Genomic DNA, 24,614 nt, shown 5'->3' with positions numbered 1-24,614 from the left:
ACCCTTTGACCGGCAAACCCACTTGTGAAAATTTATCTTGTAAATATATCTATCTGCACATGTACAAAACTGGACACACACACACATACAAGAGTATTCTTTGTAGCACTGTTTACTGGAAGCCATATGATCTACAAGGAACTGGTTAATAACATATGGTACAACACATGATAGAAAAAGAATGAGAAAGTTCTCCCCATGTTTATATGAATAGATTTCCAAGCGGCATTAAATGAAGAAAAACAAGGGGTAGAACAATGTATGTAGAACATGATCTTTATAAAAATAGAGGAAAGTTCCCATCGCAGCTCAGCGGCTAATGAACCTGACTAGTATCCCTGAAGATTCGGGTTTGATCCCTGGCCTCGCTCAGTGGGTTAAAGATCCCGCGTTGCCATGATCTGTGGTATAGGTCGCAGACTGGCTCAGATCCAGCATTGCTGTGGCTGTGGTGTAGGCCGGCAGCTACAGCTCTGGTTTGACCCCTAGTCTGGGAGCTTCCATATGCTGCAAGTGCAGCCCTAAAAAAGACATTAAAAAAAAAAAAAAAAAAGAGGAGAGAAGGATTCATAAAAAAATAATAAAACCAGCCAGCTACTGACAGAGCATGGGCATGGGTGAGGCAAGAGTAGAAAGACTCATAATAAGAGCAAAAATTCTCAGGGTATACCTTTTATACCATTTCTAGCTTTGAGTTCCATATATATATATATAATCTAATTAAAAATAAATGAAATTAGGAGTTCTCGTTGTGGCGCCGACTAGGAACTATGAGGTTGGGGGCTCGATCCCTGGCCTTGCTCATGGGTTAAGGATCCGGCGTTGCTGTGAGCTGTGGTGTAGGTCTCAGATGCAGCTCAGATCCCGTGTTGCTGTGGCTGTGGCTGTGGCCAGCGACTACAGCTCCGATTAGACCCCTAGTCTGGGATCCTCCATGTACCGCAGGTGTGGCCCTAGAAAAGACATAAATAAATAAATAAATGAAATGAAATGAAAATAAAAGGCATATGTCACAGGTAACTATGAGCCCTCCAACAAATGGGGGGCTGGGCATGGAAAGAGGGTGGGGAAGGAGCCCTGTGGGTCTCCAACAACAAAGAAATTGACCACAGCTTGCAAAACACATTACTGGGAAGTAGGGTTCCCTCTGTGTATTTTTTTCACCCCTTCAGTTTTAGGAATGTCTCATCTAATTGTTTCATGACTCAACCAAGTTGTATCAGTTAGGGTTTGGGTCATGATGACTGACAGGAGCCCAGAGACCACAGGTGGGGGGTATCATCATAAAGCAGCCCCAACGGGAAGGTGAACCTCCAGGAAAGAGTTAGAGCTGCGACAATCAGCTCCCTTCTGCACCAAGAGTTACTTCCTTCTACTCTAAACTTGGAGGATCTGGGATTTACTTTTATTAAAGGTTGTGGCACTCCCTTCCCCTGCTGTGCAGGGCCCACAGTGCTGCTGTGACAGTTAGCTCACCCAGTTCTAAAGGGCCCTGGGCGGTCATGACACTGAGAGATGCTTTGTCTAATGGTCCCAGACGAAAGGAGCCAGAGGATAGGGGTGCATGCTTGTTTCTCCCCACCAGAACTTGACCAGCAGCTCTCAGCAGAAACACTTTAGCAATTTCTTGGCCAACGATCAGTTTGGTGGTAAAATGCACATTCCTCAAAGAAAGGGTCACTTACCCCTTGCCCCAGACAGGCCAGCGTGGGGATCACTTTCTCCTGAGCAATGCACTGCAGGATCCGGGGGGCTCCATACAGGCCTCCCATACAGGAGGCCAGAGATGAGATGTACAAGCCCAAAAGGAACAAGAAGCCCACCAGGGACACCTATAGGAGGAAAGAATTGCATTATCCAGGGTCTGAAACTGCTTATGTTCCCATCTGCTCCCCGGGCATCCACCCACCCCCACTTCATCTGATCACGAATCCTCTAGACTCAACATCTTGGATCTAGTTCCAATAGCCCAGCCCCACCCCACTTCCCTAGCACCACCACCATTTCAGTCTGAGTCACCATCGCATCTTGTGTGGACTGCACAGAGGTTCTCGAGTTGAGTGTGATCAGACTCATCTGGAGTGCTTGTTAAAACACAGACTTCTGGACGTTCCCGTCATGGTGCAGTGGAAACAACTCTGATTCAGATCCATGAGGACACAGAATCAAGTGGCCAAGCTCTACCCACACTTCATCGTCTCCAAGCCTCTGCCATCATGACCAAAACTCACATCTGATCATGATGCACCTGCTGTAAAAGTATCAACATCTCCCCGCTGCCCTGACCTGGTCTGTGGCTCTTCTAGCCCCATACCCTGCACACTCAGAGTCATACTGGCACAATGTCTCTGCCTGCTGAAACCCTCTGTCCAGGCCCCTCATCTACTGACTGTCTGTCAGACCCCCAGTTGTGCTTCAGGACCCAGCACAGACCTGCCCTCCTCCTTGAGGCCCCACACCCACCCCTGACATCAGTGGGTGCTCCTCAGGGCTCCATGGCACGTCTGCGTGGGGTTGGGGAGCCCCAGGCACACTGTCTCCTCCACTAGCTTCATTTCCACGGGGCTCTTGTCTGGTTCATGCTGGCACACTTGGTGCCAACGCAGAGATGTAAGTGCTGAATGAGGGAACGAGACCCGTGACCCACAGGGCCCACATGCCACCCACAGATAGAGTAAGAGAGGGGACAGTTGTGTGCCGCTTGGTGTCCTCTTGCAAAAGGTCAGTGCTGCTGGCTGTGCAGCTGTGTCACACACTGTCCATCATGAATCCATTGTCTCGTCCCGAGTGGGACCTCATCTGTACCACAGGGAAGTTTCCCTTTTCTTGAGTATTTGAGATGCCTTCTCCTTTCTACTTTAGGCGAATGGCTGAACTGTGTATTCCAAGTGCTCGTTTATCCAACTATTCCATTTAGGTTAGATTTCATTCACGGTTTTGTCACTTACATCCTTCTCCATGAAGACTCTCCTCACCCCAGTTTTTATGTCCTTGCAGCAGGTCAGTGGTATCAAGCTATTCTGAATACTGGCTAGACCTCTTTCCTGGCCCCCAAAACATCATCAGAAACCTGCACCAGCCAGAATTCTTGATGGGAAAGATTGTTTCTTTAAGAATGTCTTTGTAGGATACTGGAGATTGACAGGAGACTGAAAGATCAGGCTTGGAGAAAGGCAAGACCCAGGGCTGGAGGCACAGTCAGACTCCTGAACAGAAGCATTCTGACCACGCTGCTACCAGACTGGCTGCCCTGCTCACCATCCCTTTATCCCTGCCTCCTGCATTACATCTGGAATGTCCAATGGGCCCAGCCTGAGTCGCATGCCCTTCCAGGGCCACAGAGGGACAGGCAAGCGAGAGTCTGGTCATTTGGATGCCTAAATTAAACAGGCCTCCTCCCTTCAAGACCTCACACAGGTGGAATAACCTCCAAATGGTCAGGGAGGCCAGAGGTTTGATGGGCAAGACTCAAGTCCATGATGGTGCCTACCTTCTCCTTAATTCCATGTGGATTCTCTCTCCCTAAATTTGTGACCTCATCTGTATCTCCAATGAACCTCCCCTCTTTTCTTCAATGGTGTGAATTTCTTATGTCTGTGCCACCGCTACCCTTCTTTCCACTTTATTACTAGGAGAAATTAACATCATCTGATGTTTCCCTCACTCTGTGCACTCTGATGGCAGTTTACCTTCCACCCTGTGGTGCAGTCAACCATGCTCCTGGCTCATCTTGCCCACATGCTGTAAGCCCCGGAGCCTCACGCCTCTTGCCCCCTCCCCACCGTCCCTGAGTCTGGCACACACGGTTCAGCAAATGCCAGCTGAAGTCATCAAGCTTCACGCCTTCCCTGTGATTTATGCCCTGGATGTCTTCCAAAACCATTACACTCGTGCCAGGATCCAGCCCCGATCCATCCTGAGATGCAACCATTCATCCATAACCTTCGTTTCTGTCTTCTCTACCCAATGCATCCCACGCTGCCTGTTTGTTTTTAATGGACTCTGTGATGAAACTTTACCAAACGCTTTTGGAAAATCTAAGCCAGTAGTTCTCCACTCTGGCTATACACACGAGTCACCCCAGAGATTCTGCTTGAATTAGTACAGAGTGGGGCATAGACATAGCTCATGTCGCTAAAGCCCTCCAGGTGATTCTAAGATATGGTCAGGGTGAAGGGCACTGGGTATGATACCCTGTCTTCCCCTCAGGGGGTTCTCCTGCATGGGTAGGCGTGGTACCTCCTTGAAGAAATTTTACTGCTTCTTATCCAAAAGGTTATATACACTTGAGGTTTTTGTTTTTTTTTTTTAATTCTTTTTCATTTCTAGCCTGTCCATGGACAGTGGACATGAGCGGGCAGGAGACTGCCTGGGCTGGCATCCTCCCAGTGTTGGAACTGACCTCAGGAACCTGATGAGTCTTTGGCAACAGGAGGCCATGCACGGTGACCCCATCTGGGCTGGCCTGCCCACAAACATTCCCTGGGATTCCTGCAGAGCCCTTGGGCTCAGGGCCAGAGAGAACATTGTCCAGGTGTAGTGACTTAGGTCCAGTTAGCCATTTATGTTTAGAATTCCCTGTTCACTTACCACTCTTCTCTATAAAACACTTATTCAGTCAATTTTCTGAAAGGTGAATGAAATGTTGGTCCTCATGGCCGGATGTGTTATAACAACTCCATTCTAGCTTTCTCCCACCTGAGTCCTGCTGCTTCCTTTCTGCCAGCCATCCTCCCGTGTAGGGGGCATTTACTGAGGACATGTGAGATACCTGGCACAGGGCTAGGCACAGGTAAGGCTTCATAGGTACAATAGTAAACTCCACAGTTTTGCTCCAGCCTTGCAGAACATAATCATTTTCTCTCTTTATATGGGACTATAAACTTGTTACCTGTGCCTGTGGAGGTAGAAGTGAGAATTTACTTGAGCAGATGTGTGTCACAATTCTATTTTTTTTTTTTTGTCTTTTTGCTATTTCTTGGGCCGCTCCCTCGGCATATGGAGGTTCCCAGACTAGGGGTCAAATCAGAGCCGGAGCCCCTGGCCTACGCCAGAGCCACAGCAATGCAGGATCCGAACCACGTCTGCAACCTACACCACAGCTCACGGCAACGCCGGATCGTTAACCCTCTGAGCAAGGGCAGGGACTGAACCCGCAACCTCATGGTTCCTAGTCGGATTCGTTAACCACTGCGCCACGACGGGAACTCCAATTCTATTTTTTTAATAATTTTTTTAGGAGTTCCTGTCGTGGCGTAGCAGAAACGAGTCCGACTAAGAACCATGAGGTTGCAAGTTCGATCCCTGGCCTAGCTTAGTGGGTTAAGAATCTGGCATTGCCATGAGCTGTGGTGTAGGTCGCAGATGCGGCTCGGATCCTGTGTTGCTATGGCTGTAGTTTAGGCTGGTGGCTACAGCCCTGATTCAACCCCTAGCATGGGAACTTCCACATGCCGCGGGTGCAGCCCTAAAAAGCAAAAATAAATAATAAATAATAATAATAATTTTTTTAATAAGGCCCCACCTGCAGCCTATGGAAGTTCCTGGGCTAGAGGTTGGATTCGAGCTGCAGCTGCCGGCCTACACCACAGCTAGAATGACACCAGATCCAAGCCGCACTTGCAACCTATGCCACAGCTTGCAGCAATGCAGGATCCTTAACCCACTGAGCGAAGTCAGGAATCAAACCCACATCCTCAGGGACATTATGTCAGGTTCTTAACCCCCTGAACCACCCGGGAACTCCCCTAATAAATTTTATTGACGTTGATTTAGAAGGCTGTGTTAGTTTCAGGCATACAGCAAAGTACATCAGTTATATATATATATATATATATATATATATATATATATATATATATATATATGTATGTATCGGTTCCTTTGCAGGTTCTTTTCCCGTACAGGTTAGTACACAGTATTGCTGTCAACAGTTCATTAGGGAAAAAGAAAATGTGCCTTTCTGTTATCCACCCATGTGAGTCATCCCAAAAAGCTCTTTCTCATATATTACCTGGGGTATGAACTACCCTAATTTCTTTTTCAGTAACTACTGATGAAAATCATTAATGTATCTCTCTGTTCTAGGTATTTTATCCCAGCTCCCACTGCAGCTTCGATCCTTGAGTGGTCCCACCACCCCACTGGCCACTCCCTTCTCCTGAAGGATGGAATTTAAAGTCATTTCCAAGGTACTCATTCTGCCTCATCTCATTCCTGTGGCCCTTGAGGTGACTCGGAGGAGAACACCCAGCCCTTCACAGTCCCGACTGTCTCAGCAGTTTCTTTGTTTCCATCTACATCCTGGTTCCTCAGACAGGACTTTTCTAAAACTGTCCTCATCCCATGAGTTGACCAGCATCTCCAATTTCAATCAACTTTTCTCACTCCCTTGATAAACACTTTTCATAAGGAAGCAAAGTTGGCTCCACTTCCTGAAAGGCAGAGCTGTATCCATGACGGAGGGCAGCAGACGGGTAGGCAAGGCTGGGTGGCGGGTGCTGGGCAGCTGGCGTGGCTCAGCTACCAGCCACAAGCCCTGCCGCACCCCCATCTTCCCATGCCCAGCTGGTGAATGGGAAAGTCATGACTGTCAAATCCAGGGATAATGAGAATTTACCCTGAGCAATATCCCATTTTTCACAAACATGCTTTTAGGATACTGCACCTACTTAGTCTGTTCTTATTGTGTTAGTTAGCAAGTTCCAGGGCTCCTAAAACACTTGGTCTTTTTGATGCATAACATTTTTTTCCCCCTTGGGCTACATACAAGTTTATTCTAAACGATTATTTAAACTATTTAATTTTGCCCCTACTAATACCTGCTCTTTATACAATTCCTTTTTCTTTCTTTCTCTTTTTTTTTTTCTTTTCTTTCTTTTTTCTTTTTCTTTTTTTTCTTTTTAGGGCCGTTATCATGGCACAAGGAAGTTCCCAGGCTAGGAGTTGAATCAGAGCTGCAGCTGCAGGCCTACACCACAGCCACAGTAACACCAGATCCTTAACCCACTGAGCAAGGCTGGGGATCGAACCCAAATCCTCATGGATACTAGTCGGATTCTTAGCCCACTGAGCCACAATGGAAACTCCCCAATTCCTTTTTCTATAACTGAATAATATTGCGATTGAAATTTTGAGGGCTTTTCCTGTTTAGTTAAACATGTGAATTCATAGGGAAAATTCCCTTCCCTAAAATATGTCCTATCTGTAAGGTGTCCCATAAGGAGTATTTAGGGGAATCAAAATGTAATAAGCACGTACTATGCACCAGGTATTGTGCTTTATGTAGGTTACCTCAGGGCCATGCACTGCAATGTACTCGAGAGGATTTTTTTGCCTTTTTTTTTTTTTTTTTTAAGAAAGCATAACATTACTGGGACTGACACTCGAGAGCCAGGAAAAAGATCCTCTAGGGTAGGGAAATAAAGTGAGAAGGAACTTCAGAGAGAAACTGTGGGCTGGGAGGCCAAATAATTAGAAATAGATCAGAGAAGCTGCAGGAAACCCAGAAAGAAACAGACGAACTGGCCAGCTGCTGGTCCGTGCAAAGGAGTCCAGGGCAGCCGGCGGCCACTGAAGATAATTGTTCTGGCAGGAAGCGCCCTCTAGAAAGAGGGGGAAGTGCTCTGAGGAGCTTTGTGAGGAGGAACGCCAAGGGGCGGATGCTGGAGGTCTGTGCTGAGGCAGGACCCCCAGGGCACAAAGACCAGCTGGAAGAGGCCTTGCTTCCTCAGGGCCCAGGAAAGCGAGAGCGGCTGGCTCAGAAGCCAGGCCATGGCTCAGACACGAAGGTGAGATGAGCAGTTTATTAAAACCCCATGGGGGTGGAAGGGTGTGTGAGGGACCATTTAAGGAGTTGGCACTTGCACCTCCCAGCCTCTTGTGCGGCCCCCTCGAATTCTCCAGGTGCTATGAGTACAACTGTCTGTGGCCCAACTTACTGCCTAAGTACAGTCCCTGCTGCTGCGGCACCCAGTGGGTCCCAAGGAGGAACGCTGAAGGGCAAGAAAGGAGAAAAGCCAGGGTTTGGGGCTGGGGGACCCCACGTGGTCCCCCTTATAGGGGGACACTGAGGACAGCCCACCAGGGCACTGCTACCCTGGAGCTGCCCTAGTTGGTCCCATCTCTGTTCCCTCACTTCCCGCACCAGCCCCTGCTCGCTACTGAGAATCCAAAACGCTATCTTTTCTTTCTTTTCCAGACTTCACAACGGCTTGTTCCAGGAAACAGCCTCTGGTCCTCTCCAAAAACCAACGCTCCACCTCTCACCTGGGGTGTGCATAGTGACATTCCCCCATGCCGCTGCCAGGCATGGTTTAGCCGGGGCCCCCACCCGGCAAAGTGCTTGCCTGCCCTCCGGGACAGGCAGCATTTCAAACAAGCTCCCAGCTCCCCGCTTCATGAGTCTATTATTAGAGATGGGATTTCCACCCACGAAGTCTCCCCCCTGCTCCCCGTGCAGATGTTCTTACTCTCTTGCTGGTGATGCCTTCCTTGGACATAGGCTGCCGGCCCTCCCACTCGCCCCGAAAAGCAGGGGATGCAGGAGAGAGAGGCGCCCCACCCAGGGGGTCATTTGCCTCCGCCCCCCACTCCAGGTCAGAGTCTCCGGTGTTCGAAAGGACTTCCTCGGGAAAATCCACGAGGAATAACCGGCTCTAGAAGGGGCAGAGCCGGCTGGCCCGGCACGCTGCAGACGGCAGCAGGCAGCTCCCTCTGTCCAAGGACCAGCTGCTCCCGGAGGCCTTTAATCCCGCTAATGCAGCCAAGCTTTTCATTCCACAGCTAGAGAAGAGGCCCCTGGGAGATGAAATGCAAGTCGGCAGCGGGCCCAGAGGTATCAATAAGGGACACTGATTCCTTTCCTGAGAGTAAACTTTGCTCGCTGGGGATTCTAAGATCTGGGGCCCTGGAGGTGGGTGTCAGTGCTCTCACTACCTGAACTGCTCCCCCTGTCATAAGCCTGCATGCTTGGTAAAGCCGAGAACTCCCACCACCCCATCAAAAACAAACAAACAATCCCCTTGATACCAGTGTTTCCGTGCCTTAAAGAGAAACCTGTGCTGATGTGAAAAATCAAGCCCACGAATAGCTCTAAAAAGTAAGTTCAAAGTTTCCGGTCACGGGCTGCCCAAATCCGTGCCCCTCATGTATCTGCAAGGCGTGTTGCAAAGCCTCACACCAGAGACAAGGGTTCTGTCTCCTAAATATGAGCAGTGATACTCGGGAGCTAACTGAGGAAGAAAACCTTCCTAGCTGAGTGCATTTCTCAGATGAAGGACAGGAATCTCAGGGCCAACTTTCCCCCAGGGAACTTAAGGGAAGATAGGAGTTTTGGGGGGTTTCCAGCAAAATGTCTGGAAGTCTTATTCTCCTGGGTTCTAGAGATGCCAAATGAATGTCCTTGACTGTCACATGACCTCCAGCCTGGATAGGGGCAGCTGTGGAACACAAGGGATTCCAAAATCCTTTGCGGAGCAGAGCATAGGCTCGGGAAACAAAGATGCTGTCGTCATATCCATCCGGAGCCATCCCCGGGAAGCCCGGGGGGACAAGAAGCCTCCTCCGGGCCTTCACCCTGGCACTGGGCTTCCACCTTGCTGCCCTCTTTTCCACCCCTCAGCCTCCCCCTCCTCTGTGTCTCGCAAGTAGCACCTTCTGCTCGTGGTGGAAGGGGAGACTATTGGCAAAAATGAAAGTACTGGAGCTGGGGCTTTCAAGTGACCAGATTCTTTGTTTCTGCCCTGATTTTTGGCACAAAGAGATGTTTCTGTCCCCAGTATTTAGTCAACTGCCTGCATGTGCCTTTTTAGGTGTTGTCACCTGGGTCTGGGGATCCATACGAAGGACCGTTGTTCCTTTCCCAGGGTTTTACCCCCTCTACTTCAGTCCTGGGGCCAAGACTACATGGATTCCCAGCTGGGGCTGTAAGGGGGAGGCAGCTATTGCGGCTCAGAACCAACCCAGGACCCTCAGCCTGAGCCTGCTGGGCAGTGCCAGACTCACCCACCTTTTCTGCTATCAGGAAGTCATAGCGAAGGGCCTCTCGGCTACAGATGGCGCCGAGCAGGAAGACAAAGACGATGTACAGAAACCACCTGCAAAAAAACCAAGAGTGAAGCAGAGCTGCCATCTGACCTCGCCCAACCCCACCCATGCTGCCCCCACGGAGCCTGAGAGTTCCCACCAGGACCTGCCCCAAAGTAAGGAGAAAGGCCCACCATGAAACCTCCCTAGCTCATCTCGGGGGCACCTTCAGGATTCTTCCTCCTCTAGCATATTTTATATATATATGTATAAACGTATGCCAGATTCGAGCCGCGTCTGCGACCTACACCACAGCTCATGGCAACGCTGGATCCTTAACCCACTGAACGAGGCCAGGGATCGAACCTCTAACCTCATGGTTCCTAGTTGGATTCGTTAACCACTAAGCCACGACGGGATCTCCAGTCTGGCTCTTTCTTATATTACAGAAGAAAACACACAGAGGTCGTTGGGGGTCAGGAGTGGCCCACTGGCCTCTAGGTGGCGAGGATGCAGGCTGGGGTTGACCAGCAGCCCCGCGCCCCATCAGCCTGCAGCAGAACAAGCTGATGATCTTTCAGGTCTCAGTCCTGTGTTCTCTGGCCCCAGGTGACAGAGAATCAAGCCAAGTGTGAAAGGCCAGCAGTGACCTGGCTCTGCCCTCAGCAGCCCTGTGGCCTCATTCCCATCTGGGCAGTGGGAGGATGGGCCGAGGCCCCTCCTGGGACCTCCCAGCTGTGACCAAAAATGAGACAGGGCTCTTTCTTTCCTTTCCTTCCAGACAGCCCACTCTCTCTCTGTTGGCCTCATTTTCTTCCCCATGAGATCACCTTATTTAGCACAAAATACATGGGCTCTCGTGTGCCTGGCTGGGAGCAGCAGTGCCATTACAACAAACTAAAAGCAAAGGTGAAACAGATATATTTTCTTAAGCGTCACTGTTAAAATAATACAGGCACTTTAACCCTCGTGATGTCTGGGATCTCATTACCTTTCACACCTACCCAGGGAAGGCAGAGGAGCTACTTCCTGTGGAATGGAGAGAAGACGGAAGACTCTAGGAAGTCAGAAATAGACCCGAGGCACCCAGCCTGCTCCTGGCACAGAGTGAACCAAAACAGGGAAACCTGACAGCCTTGGGGCGGGGCAGTGCAGGGGAGGTGAGCTGGGGGAAGGAGAGAGCCAGCCTCTCAGCTGCTACTCTGCACTTCCATACATAGTGTCTGCTCCACCATCTATGGGGCCTACGTACTCTCATTATCCACATGTTACAGAGAAGGAAAAAGAGGCTCAGAAAGTTAGGTAAGTTGCCTAGTCATGCAGCCAATCAGCGACGGAGTTGGGATGCAAATCCTAGTCTGTCTGATCGCAAAACTCTTCCTCTTTAGATTCCTTGCGACGATCCTGTAAACTCAATGGTTACAAAATCCCCAAGTTCAAAAGGGGGGTGGGAAGGGGGAGGAACAGGAGGCTTGAGGGAAATGGAAAGAAAGGACTCTGCCTTAAAGACCCTCCTCCCCCCTGCATTCCCAGGCAGGGGGTATGAAAGGGCCGTCGTCTGAACCCACCAGACGTGAATTTTCCAGCTGGCTGAGTGTTAAAAGGAGGCTCGGAATAGAGAATAGATTGGTCACAGTCGGGGCACTCTTAGAACAAAAGGAGCAATCCCCTCTCTTGCCCGGGGTTTTCTCTCCCTTGCCTCAGCTGACTGCCATGAGATGAACTTACGAGATGCCAACAGCTGCCAGGGAGCCCAGAGGGATGCTGGCAGCAGGCTCCCTGAGGTCGCCCCCCATGTTGAAGCCGGCCATGACTCCTGAAAGACACCCAGATGGGAGAGAGGGTGAGCAGCACGCTCCATGAATCATCTTCCCTCCCCGGGGCCTCTCCGGAAGACATCCCAGGGCAAGCCCTCCCATCTGCCCCTCTGCAAACGGCGCTTCTCAATCTCCCCTGGCAACTGGGGATGCATCCTTGGGGCGTGAAAGAGACCTTTGTGGGTTGGGTGATGCAGGGGAGGAAAGCCCAACCAGCTACAAAAGCATCTTACAGGCCAGTGCAAAGTGATGCGGGCCAGAGTGGCGTCCGGTAGGCTGTACCAAGGTCCCAAGGCCACATGCTGAGCTCTGAGCTCTGCCTTCCTGCCGGATGACACCCCAGGAAGGGCTCAGCCTTAGCAAAGCCCCCACCTGCTCAGCAGAGTTCCTTTCCTCTGCTGCCCACAGACTACACTGGGACTCAGGGGTCCTGGAGGCAGTCCCACCCAATATTCAGAGCCAGCGACCACGTGCAAAACTCCTGAGCTGCCAAAGCGCTCTAAACAAATGCTAGAGAACTATCTTGATGCTCCCAACATTGAAGGGCAAGCTCCTCTTCATCATCGACTCACTCCCCACAAACATCGATGGAAAGCAGCCAGGATGGGGAGGGACAGCACAGGGCAGGATGGTGAGGACCCCACCTCTGTGCAAACACACACACACACACACACACACACACACACAGAGGAAACCAACAACCCAACAATGCATTCTGAACAGCAAATGCGGGTCCAGCCCACACATGCTCACAAGCCTCGCAGGCGGTAGGTGCCCCTCAAATGGCCTTGAAGAAAGACTTGGGCTTTAGGGAGAGGAATGGGTCTAACCCCATCACTATGGATTTATGGACACTCTGACCCTGAGAGGGCCTTGCTAAGTGCTTTTCGTGCATTTTTTTTTATCTTGTTTAATCCTCACAACAATCAGATCGGAAAAGTAGAATTATTCCCTCATTTCATAGTCCTTTTAAAAACTGAAGTATAGTTGATTTATAATGTGTTAATTTCTGCTGCAAAGTGATTCAGTTATACATGCTTACGATCTCTTAATATTTTATTTCGCTCTTTTTATAGAAAAGGAAACTAGTCTCAAAGAGGTTAATTAAAATAGCCTAAGGTCATGGATTTAGTAAGCGGCCAAGCTAATATTCAACCCTGATCTCCTAAAATTAGACACTGAAAACTACGCTTCTTAACGTTTCTGCTGTGATGCTTGAGGGAACACACGTCAAGTGGAATGAAGTGAAAGTTTGAGGCCAGAAAGTTAAGGTGGAGCTATTTCAAAGAGTAACCTGAATGCTGGACCAAGGCAGAGACCTGCATAAGCTCTGACCCAGCAATTCCACTCCTAGGGTAGTAGCCTAAGTAAACACTCCAGGACATGAGAAAAGATTTATCTAAAACTGTTTATAAATGCTGGTTTATAACAGTGAAAATTATAAACAACCCAATGCTACAAAGAGAGGTTTGGCTAGATAAGTGATAATATATCTTTCAATAAATACCAACTCTCCAATATTGTCAGGGATGTGTGATGGCACAGGTTTTAAAGCTATTATTGCCTTTTCAGAGGCACAACTGAAAGCAGACATATGGTATGATCCTATTGTTATAAAAGGAAAAACCAGATAAATACACGCACAGAAACAAAAGGAACCAGAACATGTTTCTAAAGGTTAGCAATGTTATTTCTAGGTGGTGGAGAAATAGGTCATTTTTTATTTTACTGCTTATCTCCGCTTTCTCAATTTTCTATAGTGATCATTTTGAAATGAGGGAAAAGTAATGCTTAAAGGTCTTTTTGTTTAAAATGGCACATCAGGCACATTTCCTTTCTTCTCCTTGCCCTCCCTCCCAAGATTCTATTAAAGCGGTAGTAAAGAGGGAAAAAGGATCCATGCCTATAAGCAAAGAGGTCCGGGAGGGGGGAGCCTTAAGTAGATGAAAGGTTTTCACAGGTATCCGGCACATAGAAAATGAAGAAAACGATAAAGAGTAAAACGCAGAAGGAAGGGAAGGGAAGGAAGCCTGGGGATGCTTCTTTGGAGGATCCAAATAAACTGCCTGAGGAAAACCAGGGCCACTAGTGTGGATGTTCTCACCCACAAAGAAGCCCCTCTCCAGAACCAGCCACACTCACCAACATGCTGCAGTCAGCTCTCCCGTAGAGGAAGAACCCCATCCGGGAGACAGACACACACACACCACAGCTGGGGATCCATGCCAGCGACCAACGATCACCAAGTGTGTAATGAAAACAAGCAATGAACACATACATACAGGCATGATGAGAACAGAACAACCTGGCCTGAAAGAAACATAAATCAGGACACAAAAGAGAATTTTGAAGAAAATACTAATTAGTAGCTCCAGACACATCCAAGAAGAATATTCTGCACATAAAGCCTGATGTTATGAGAAACAAACAAACAAACAAAAAAACAATCTAAGAACAAGAAAGAACTTTTGGAAATTAAAAATGTGATCACTAAAATTAAAAATGAAACACAAGAGCTAAAAGATAAAATTAAACAAATATCCCAGAATTCAGCCCAGAAAGATAAAGGGGTGGAAATTGTGAGTAAAGAATAGGAGAAATCTTGGAGTTACAACATCCAGCTAACAGGAGGTCCAGAAAGAGAACAGAGGAAACAAAAGAAAATAACCACATAAACAATAGAAATACATAGCTCCAAACTGAGGAAGACACAAGTCATTAGGTTGAAATATCCTATAAAATAAACAGCAACAAAAAAAAAGTCCATATGTAAATGCATCATTGTACAGTTTCAGGAGAAATGCTAGTTTATTCCAAAGACAAAAACTGAACACTTACGAAAGGAACAAAAATTAGATTGGGTTAGACTTTTCATCAGCAACATTATTTTCTAGTGAAAATAATAGAGCACTGATGTTTAAATTCTAAGGAAAAGCTACTTGAAGTTAAAGTTTTGGCCAGATTATCAATTAAGTGAAAGTAAAGCTAAGCAAACAAGGGCTGAGAAAATTTACCCTCCCACATATCTTTTCTGAGGATGATACTAAAGCAAGTACTCCAGCAAAATGAGGATGTAAACCATGAAGGAGAAAAACAAGAGATTCAGGAACTAAATAAAGCCCCAGAATAACAGGTGTAGAGCAGAGAAACCAACAGGGATTAAAGCAGAAAAATGGGGGCCCTGATAGGGATGTTTCTGGATAGGAATTAGATTCAACACAATGGACAGTGTGAATCATTTTAAGGATATGCTGACTGAATATTTTGGCAACAAGGAAAAAAAGCGCACTGAAACTCTGGGAAAAGGGAACAAGAAAGTCAGTGTCTAAAAACTGGCAAACTAAAATATGATACGACTTTAAACAACTAATAAAAAACTTTTTTAAATGAACACATTTGGTCATGATATTAAGAACATTCTCCCCTAAATGACATGAGGACAGCCTTAGAATCACAGCAAAGGAAAGGGAATTCTAGCCCACCACTTAGCTCTTCAGTGAACAATAACTACATCATCATAGTCATACATATATTTAATGTTTTTTAGCCTCTAAGATTAAACTATAGAGAAAGCACAGAGGACTTACGATACCTATAAGCTAGACTACAAATATGATTTTCCTTGACAAAGTAAAAGCAAAGCTATTGCTAACAGCTCATTGGAAATGGAAAGAGGGAAGAGAAGTAGAGGGAAGAGAAAAGACACTCATACGTGTATTCAAGTAGTGTGGGAAACGAAATAAAAGCCCAGTGTTCTTCACTCAGGACCGGCTTGAACGTTACATAAGCTTCAATTAGTTTAATAAGAAAACCTGAAAGGTGAGTTAGCCATTAAATTTGTTAGGTCAATAAGAAAAAGCTAGCAAATATTTCTACACCAGCTACAATAAATTTAAGTTAATGCTATAACTTATTCTGTATCTTGTCATTATAAAGGGGAGTTTCTAAGTATTTGCTAAGAAGGACAAAGAAATTTCCCAAGAATATTGAGCAGTTTGTCTTTGAAGTTTCAAAGACTATTAACTTGTAAGCTTAAGATTAAAAAAAAAATGTTAAATAGGAGTTCCCTTGTGGCACAGCAGGTTAAGGATCCAGCATTGTCACTGCAGCAGCTCAGGTTGCTGCTAGAGTGTGGGTTCTATCTCTGCCCTGGAAACTTCCACATACCACAGGCATGGCCAAAAAATTTTTTTGGCCTAGAGAGGCGGGGGGGCAAAACTGTGTTTATTCACTTGTAGTTTTCGTGAAATTTTGCCCACTCACCTGCTAATAATCAACTTGTTACAGTTTCCTTGATATTACTCTAAAATGCAAATATAAAAGGCCATTCAGATTCCCTTAAGATAACTAAAGTATTCCTCGTAAAAATATTTTACACATAAGATAAATACGACTCTAATACATTGACCTTAAAACACAAACAGAATATTAATTTCCTGAACCAACATTAAGGAGTGAAGGGATATAGCCTATAACTGATAAAATAACAGAGATTTATGTATACCATTTAAAGTTATGAAGGCAACTAAAAATAAATAAAAAATTTGGATTTTCCCTTGTGGTCAGAGAAGGGGAATTGTTTGCTTCTGGAGATAGCATCTAGAATTGGTTGCAGATTCAATTTAAAGAAAATAATTATCAGGAGGGGAAACAAGGTGGTGAAGGAGAAGGATGTTAACTCACCTCCTCTCACAAAAATACCAAGATGATGAGCAGCAATTTAAAAACTTCCAGCAATCAAAAGTCTAGGACCAGATGGCTTCACAGGAAAATTCTATCAAACATTTAGAGAAGAGTTAACACCTACCCTTCTGAAATTATTCCAAAGAGGCAGAGGAAGGAACACTCCCAAACTCATTCTATGGGGCTACTATCACCCTGATACCAAAACCAGACAAAGATACTACAAAAAAAAAAAAAAAAAAAAAGAAAGAAAGAAAGAAAAAAAAAGGAAAGAAAGAAAGAAAAGAAAAGGAAAAAGAAAATTACAGGCTAATACCACTGATGAACATAGACACAAAAATCTTCAACATACTTAGCAAACCGAGTCCAACAATATATTAAAAGGCTGATGGACCATGATCAAGCAGGATTTATCCCAGGGATGCAAGGATTTTTCAATATCCACAGATCAGTAATGTAGAGTGATATAGCACATTAACACCCTGAAGAATAAAAACCATATGATCATCTTAATAGATGCAGAAAAAGCTTTTGAAAAAATTCATTTTTTTGATTAAAAAAAAAATTCCAGAAAGGAGGCACAGAGGGAACCTACCTCAACATAATAAAGGCCATATATGACAAACCCACAGCTAACATCATTCTCAACAGTGAAAAGCTGAAAGCATTTCCTCTAAGATCAAGAACAAGAGAAGGATGTTCACCCTCACTCTTATTCAGCATAGTTTTGGAAGTCCTAGCCATGGGAGTCAGAGAAGCAAAAGAAATAAATGTAATCCAAACTGGAAAAGAAGAAGTAAAACTGTCACTATTTGCAGATGACATGATACTATACCTAGAAAATCCTAAAGAAGATACCAATAAACTACTACTGGAGCTCGTCAACAAATTCAGTAAAGTTGCAGGATACAAAATTAACACAGAGAAATCTCTTGCCTTTCTATATATTAACAGCAAAAGATTATAGAGAGAAATTAAGGAAACAATTCATTTATCATCACGTTAAAAAGAATAAAATACCTAAGGAGGCAAAAGACCTGTACCCTGAAAACTATAAGAGACTGGTGAAAGAAATCAAAGATGACACAAACAGATGGGAAGATATACTAGGCTCTTGGATTGGAATAATCACTATTGTCAAAATGACTATACTACCCAAGGCAATCAAGAGATTCAATGCAATCCCTATCAAATTACCAATTGGCATTTTTCACAGAACCAGAACAAAATTTTTTTAAATTTCTATGTAAACATAAAAGACCTCAAAATGGCTAAAGCAATATTGAAAAAGAAAAACAGAATTGGAGAGAGATCAGGCCGCCCATCTTCAGAGTATATTACAAAGCTATAGTCATCAAAACAGTATGGGTAGTGACACACAAAAAACACAGAAATATAGATCCACAGAACAGCATAGAAAGCCCAGAAATAAAGCCACACACCTATGGTCAACTAATCGATGATAAAGGAGGCAAGAACATACAACAGAGAAAAGACAGTCTCTTCAACAAGTGGTGCTGGGAAAAATGAAAAGCTACACATAAAAGAATGAAATTAGAACATTCTCTATCACCATAAAACTCAAAATAAACTCAAAATGGATTAAAGTCCTAAAAATATAAGACCAGATACCATAAAAACTTTTAGAGGAAAACATAAGCAGAGCAGTCTTTGATATAAATTGCAGCAATAGCTTTTGAGATACACTTTCTAGAGTAATGAAACTAAAAAGCAAAATTAAACAAATTGGACCTAATTAAACTTAAAAGCTTTTGCACAGCAAAGGAAACCATACACAAAATGAAGACAACTTACAGGATGGGAGAAAATATTTGCAAGCAAAGTAACTGACCAGGGATTAATCTCCAAAATACACAAACAGTTCATATGGCTCAAAATAAACAATCCAATCAAGAGATGGGCAGAAGATCTAAATAGCAATTTCTCCGAAGAGGACAAAACAAAACTACAGATAGTCAAAAAGCACATGAAAAGATGCTCAACATCACTAATTATTAAAGGAATGCAAATCAAAATCACAATGAGGTATCACCTCACACTAGTCAGAATGGCCATCATCAAAATATCTACAAACGATAAATGTGTGGAGAAAGGGGGACCCTCCTACACTGTTGGTGGGAATGTAAATTGGTACAATTATACAACATTGTAAATCAGCTATAGTTTAAAAAATTGAACTAAAAAAAAAAACAAAAAAAACAAAAAAACAACCATCACAAAAAACTTCCTATGGGGAACAGGATGGAGGTTCCTTAACAAACTGAAACTAGAGTTTAATTTGAAAAGATACATGCACTTCAATGTTCATTGCAGCACTATTTACAATAACCAAGACATGGAAGCAACCTAAATGCCCATCGAGAGGAATGGATCAAGAAAATGTGTTACAGAAGTTCCTGTCGTGGCTCAGTGGTTGATGAGTCTGACTAGGAACCATGAGGTTGTGGGTTCGATCCCTGGCCTTGCTCAATGGGTTAAGGATCCGGCATTGCCATGAGCTGTGGTGTAGGTTGCAGACGCGGCTTGGATCCCACATTGTTGTGGCTCTGGCATAGGCCAGTGGCTACAGCTCCAATTCGACCCCTAGCCTGGGAACCTCCATATGCCACAGGAGCAGCCCAAGAAACGGCAAAGAGACAAAAAAAAAAAAAAAGAATACAAGAAAATGTGTTACATATATATACAATGGAATATTACTCAGCCATCAAAAAGAACAAAATAATGCCATTAGCAGTGACATGGATGGACCTAGAGATTATTATACTAAGTAAATTGCTTAATTCACAGAGAAAGATACACATCATATGTTATCACTTATATGTGGAATCTAAAAGAAAAAAAAAGATACAAATGAACTTATTTATAAAATAGAAACAGACTCACAGACTTGAAAAACATACTTATAGTTACCAAAAAGGAAAGGTGCAGAGGAGGGATAAATTAGGAGGTTAGGATTAACATATACACACTACTATATATAAAATAACCAACAAGGACATATTGTTTTAGCACAGGGAACTCTACTCAATATTCTTTAATAATCTATTTGGGAAAAGAATCATTATAATCAATATTGATATAACTGCATCACTTTCACATACACCTGAAACAAACACAACATTATAAATCAACTATACTCCAATATAAAACAAAAATTAAATTTAAAAAAATTGGGAAGTGGATGGAGGAACATGTAAGTACTAAACTCTCTAAATTTCTTAGCATTGAGTCAATAAATTTAATCTGACTTTGATTAATCAAATTATAAGTACAGGCATATTGCTTGGCAATATAGTTAGCTCCCAAAGCACTAAAAATGATTTAAATTGGTTGCCCTTGTGGAAGGGTCCTTTGAGGGGTGAGGCATGAGATGGGAGACTATTGGTTTATGTTATAAGCACCTCGGCACTATTTTATTTTTATCATTTGCAGGTCTTATTCGGATCAAAAGAGGAATGCTCAGGACCTGACCAGAGTTCCTGCCACTGCGTGCTGCCATCAGGGCTCTGCCTGAGGGCTAGGGCCCCAGTGTTCACTGCCAGAATGATCTGCTGCCAAGACGATCCCTGGCCAGATCTCCAGGTTTACCTGATTCCCAGACCCCACTAACTTCATCCATCACCACTCCCCACCTCCCAAATTCTGACCCTCTGCCAAGGTTCTCACCTGTCACCAGGTTTACTGGGGTCTCACTGGCCTGGCCACATTGTGGCCCACCATCTACAATGGCCTCATTCTGCCCGCAAGGCCTTGCAGTTTCATGTCCATTCATTCACCTTTGCAAGATTACTTATGGCTATTCAGTCTTTGCCATTTTAGGACCTCCTATAGTCTGTCACAGCATTTTTTTCTCAACATGTGATTCAATGGGTTTTTTTTAATTTTTAAAATTAAAGTGTAATTGATTTACCATGTTGTGTCAGTTTCTGCTGTACAGCAAAGTGACCCTGTCATAGTTTTTCTCATATTATCGTGCACCATGGTCTATCCCAAGAGACTGGATATAGTTCTCTGTGCTGTACAGCAGGACCTTCCTGCTTAGCCATTCTAAATATAATAGTTTGCATCTGCTCACCCCAAACTCCCGGTCCACCCACTCCCGCCCCCTCCCCCCTCCCCCTTGGCAAAGGAGTCCATTCTCCACGTCTTGTGGTATTTTGCGCTAGTTCCCTCAGATCATTTACAAAGGTTAAGAAATGAGGACGCATGAGAACTCCACTGCTATATATGCTTCTGTCAAGGAAAGTGATTAATCCTAATGGCTTCCTGCTTCCAAACAGGTTCTGCATTCATAACAGACAAACGCCCTCTTCTTCGCCCCCACAATCCCTTCCACAGCCAATGACCCAGCCTTTGATTAGAGGTCCCACTAGCTGGCCTGGTGTGGGGTGTGCGGGATTGTGCCAGTGGGAGCAGAAGCAGCACAGACACAGGCCACTTTCAGGAATGGGCCAGGCGCAGACAGCCAGGAAGTGGGCTTTGAGACAAAACAGAGAAGCCAGAAAATAAGTAGTCAGTACTACAGACGCAAAACGCCAGAGACATGGAAAGGGCGGCGACTTGCACCCCAGACAGGATGCCTTGGGGGTGACTCCTGCTCGGGTGGCATGGGCGTTTGGGGCACAGCTGTTAGCTCGGTTTCCACACTGTGGCTGTCGCTCCCAGAATTTTGCCCTTGTGCGACTACGCACTTCTGGAGCTCTCGTTCTGGTGGATTATAAGTATCTTGCTTGCCAGTTAGAGCTACAAAAACTATTTTGATTTCATATTTTTTCACCCATGCTTGTCAAGTATTACAGAGATTCCCAAGTTTGCTTCCTTTCTGCTTCTAGTGCAATTTTAAAATACTATTATTGTTAGAGCTGGATTTATGGTGGGTGTAGTAGGACAGATACCATTTCCCAGGGTATTAGTGTCCAGATATTTACAAATATTGCATTAAAAAAAGAACTTCAGGAGGGGTGGAGTTGGGAAAGCCTTGATTAAACTAGAGAGATTCTTACTGCAGGACTTACCAGTGCATATAACATGCTAATTTTCATCGTCCATCACTAAGAAATGTAGCACAGAGTATTTCCCAAAACTTATTTGACAACTGCTCACTCTTTTAAAAAAAAAAAATGAAATACTTTATTATTAGTATCCTATGGAGTGCAGTTTGGAAAACACCAAGCGTCCATTCTGTACTTCCTATGTGATCTTTAACACTCTTCTTGGCAGGCTTCCTAAAATTCGTTAACACGGCTTTTTAGAATCAATGATCCTCAAAGCTGGAAGGTGTCCTAGAGATCATCGAGTCCAACTTTTATTTCACCGATGAGGAAACTGAGGCCCAAATCGAGGAGGCTAGTTGCTGGCAAAACCAGCACCTGTCTTCAAGTTTCCTGATCTTAAGTGGTCGTTTCTTCCACATCTCTCCATTTCTCCCTATTACCCTCGCTTTTGGGGGGCTTTCTTTTTTAAACCAGAGTCACTGCATGACTGATTTGGGGTCACCTCCCCCACAAGAGTGCCACTTATAATCAGCGCTACTTTTAATCAGTTATGATCAGCACTGTGCATCGTTCCGCCCACAAGTAATGCCATCACCAGTTCTGAGTCTCTCGTCTGTCCTGGTCCAGGGCATTTCCCCTCCTCGTTTGTCTTGAACTGCCGGTTCCAGGAAGCAGCTAATCGCTTTACCCCAAACCACGTCATCACCCTGCATCAGGCTGATGATAAGCTCTGCACCTTGTTACTATGTGACTTAGGCAACAGCTTCCTTTGTACAAGGAAAGCCTCTGACTTGGTCTTCCATCCTCATCCTAAGGCCTTTTAGCCTGTCTTCACTGTGTCAGCTGTAACATCTGAGGGTGGCTGGTGTTGGCCATCACTGTACCAGCTTGGGAAAACCTTTATGAGGCTAAACCTCTAGCGCCATCCACACCCGTCCTGGCTATTGATATCATGCTTATGGTTTGGTTGGGTGGCACCAGGTGGACTGGGGGCTTGCGCTTGGCACAGGGGCTTACAAGTCTGGTCTGACAATGGGTGTAGATGGCCAGGAGAGGGACTGACCTCTGAAACGTTTCTAAAATCAGCTTGATTACAATAACCGATATTGATGTATCTGACCTCTTACCAACCCCTACAAAACAAACAGTGGTACCTGCTTTTTCTAACCACCGCCTTCGTCGAGCACGGCGCCAGCAGACCGTCTTCACTGCTGCCTGTCATCACAGTCATACTTCCCACCCTATTTTCTTTTTTGAAACTAAAAATGAAAATTTGTAAGGGGGGAAAAAAGCCTGATCATTTTTTCTAGGCTTTTCTGGTGTCTGTTAGTTGTTTATTAAAGGACTACTTACTCTTTCTTAAAGAACTTCCAAGCTTCCTCCTGGGAGCTTCTTGATCCAAATCTGTGACCTCAGAAGCCCTCGATTTTCTCTTTCCATTTGTTTCTCTGCTGCCTGGTTTCTTTCGTCTTTCAAAAAGTTCATAAATGTATTATTTCTCTTTTCCATTAAGGCAGAACGCCCAGGCACTGAAGTGACGGAGCCTTACCTGCTGCCTTTTGTTGCTCTTTGGAGGCAGTGTGGCTTAGTAGGTGCTAAAGAAATGCCTTCTCAGGGAAGAGGGCTCCTTTTCTCTCTCAGAATCCCCTTGGGTTCCTAAGGACTCTGGCTGCCTCTCCTTACCTTCCACCTGATTTCTAAAACCCCACTCCTCCTCCACACCTGGCTGATTGGTTTGTTTATTCAGCTGATCCCATAGGAATCTTTCATCCCCTCTTGTACTCTATTCTTGGAGGCCAAACTTGTCCCCCACCCTCTCGATGCTCAGGAGACGCTGCTGAGACAATGTCAAAAAATGGGACTTTCGGACCCTGAGACTCCAGCAAGGTTTGCTGGCTTCTGTGTCCTCTCTTCCAGCATCCTCTCAAAAGCACACGGAGCAATGGGGTTCATCATTTTCTGTCTGCATGACCTTGGGAAATCACCTCTCTGTATTCTTGTTTCCTCATCTGTAAAATGGATTAGTCATAGAACCCATGGGAGGATCCAGGCTCTGTGGGGCCTGAAACTTTTTTAAAAAATACAGAGTTATGAATATGAAGTTAGGAATAGGGCCTTAGATGGAGATCATGCAAGCGAGGGACCCTAAAGCCCAGACTTCATTAGCTTCATGGTAAACCTGCATCTGACAGAAGCAGTGGGGCCAAGTTGAGGTTTGAATGAAAGACTACTGTAACGTGCTCAGCACGGTGCTCGATGTCATCCGATATTGTAGTGATAAAGATTATTACAGATGTTCTAATAATTTTGATAAAATTATAAACTAATGCTATAAGTGAAACTGCAAAACACACAAGCATAATAATGATAAAGCTTCCTTCCTTTCTTCTGTTCCTATTCACACGTCTGTCACAATGCAGTGGGGTGCGTGGGGTTTTAGAATAATGTACTTCCTTGTAGCTTTTTGTTCCTTAAACCAGGACCCTGTTCGGGCCCAGCAGGTCCTTGTTCTCTCATTCACGAGACACATAACTTAGGAGGAGACCTAGGACATACCTTGGGAGGAGATGAATGCAGAAGGGAGCCTGGAGGCAGGGCCAGGGCTGATGCCCAGAGCTGAGCATCCCAGAGACTCTGTGTGTGTGTGTGTGTTGGGGTGGAGGGGGGTGAGGGGTGGAATCAGGTGCAGGGAGGTAAAAGGGTGTCACAGAAATAGCAGGGCTCTGGACCACAAAGGTAACTGTGGATATTCTGGTAAAGGCTGCTGGTTTCCCCGCTACATTTTTATGCTGGGTGTGGTCAACCACAAGAGGCCCTCATCCCTTCCAGTAAGAGTTTGAGATTTGAGGACAAGGGTTACATGACTTCACACAATGGTATTATTCCTAGTGAATTTCCATTTCCTAGTTCCTCCATGTATTTACCATGGATCCGTGGAGTGGCTGTGTGTGTGTGTGTGTGTGTGTGTGTGTGTGTGTAAACCCTATAGGGAGAGACGTTTGTTTTTCAGGGAAGTTTGCTGGTATACCTCAGGGAAAGAAAGCACTTTCAGAGAGAAAGCAAACGCAGCGAG

The 24,614-nt window shown here is 45.2% G+C and overlaps 1 protein-coding gene across 1 annotated transcript in view; it reads right to left on the bottom strand.

Moving 5' to 3' along the window:
- SLC12A8 (solute carrier family 12 member 8) overlaps positions 1 to 24,614 on the bottom strand; it is a 142,027-nt gene that overhangs the window by 28,355 nt on the left and 89,058 nt on the right. The window contains exons 7-9 of the mRNA XM_047790408.1: positions 11,755 to 11,842; positions 10,010 to 10,097; positions 1,686 to 1,832 (exon numbers count right to left, since the gene is read on the bottom strand). Of these exons, the coding sequence (XP_047646364.1) occupies positions 1,686 to 1,832; positions 10,010 to 10,097; positions 11,755 to 11,842 (323 nt within the window). The remainder of the gene's footprint in view (positions 1 to 1,685; positions 1,833 to 10,009; positions 10,098 to 11,754; positions 11,843 to 24,614) is intronic.

This window comes from Phacochoerus africanus, chromosome 1 (genome assembly GCF_016906955.1).
Source record: "Phacochoerus africanus isolate WHEZ1 chromosome 1, ROS_Pafr_v1, whole genome shotgun sequence".
Lineage (NCBI taxonomy): Eukaryota > Metazoa > Chordata > Mammalia > Artiodactyla > Suidae > Phacochoerus > Phacochoerus africanus.
The sequence above is the reverse complement of the archived record's forward strand: the minus strand, read 5'-3'. Positions and strand labels throughout refer to the sequence as shown.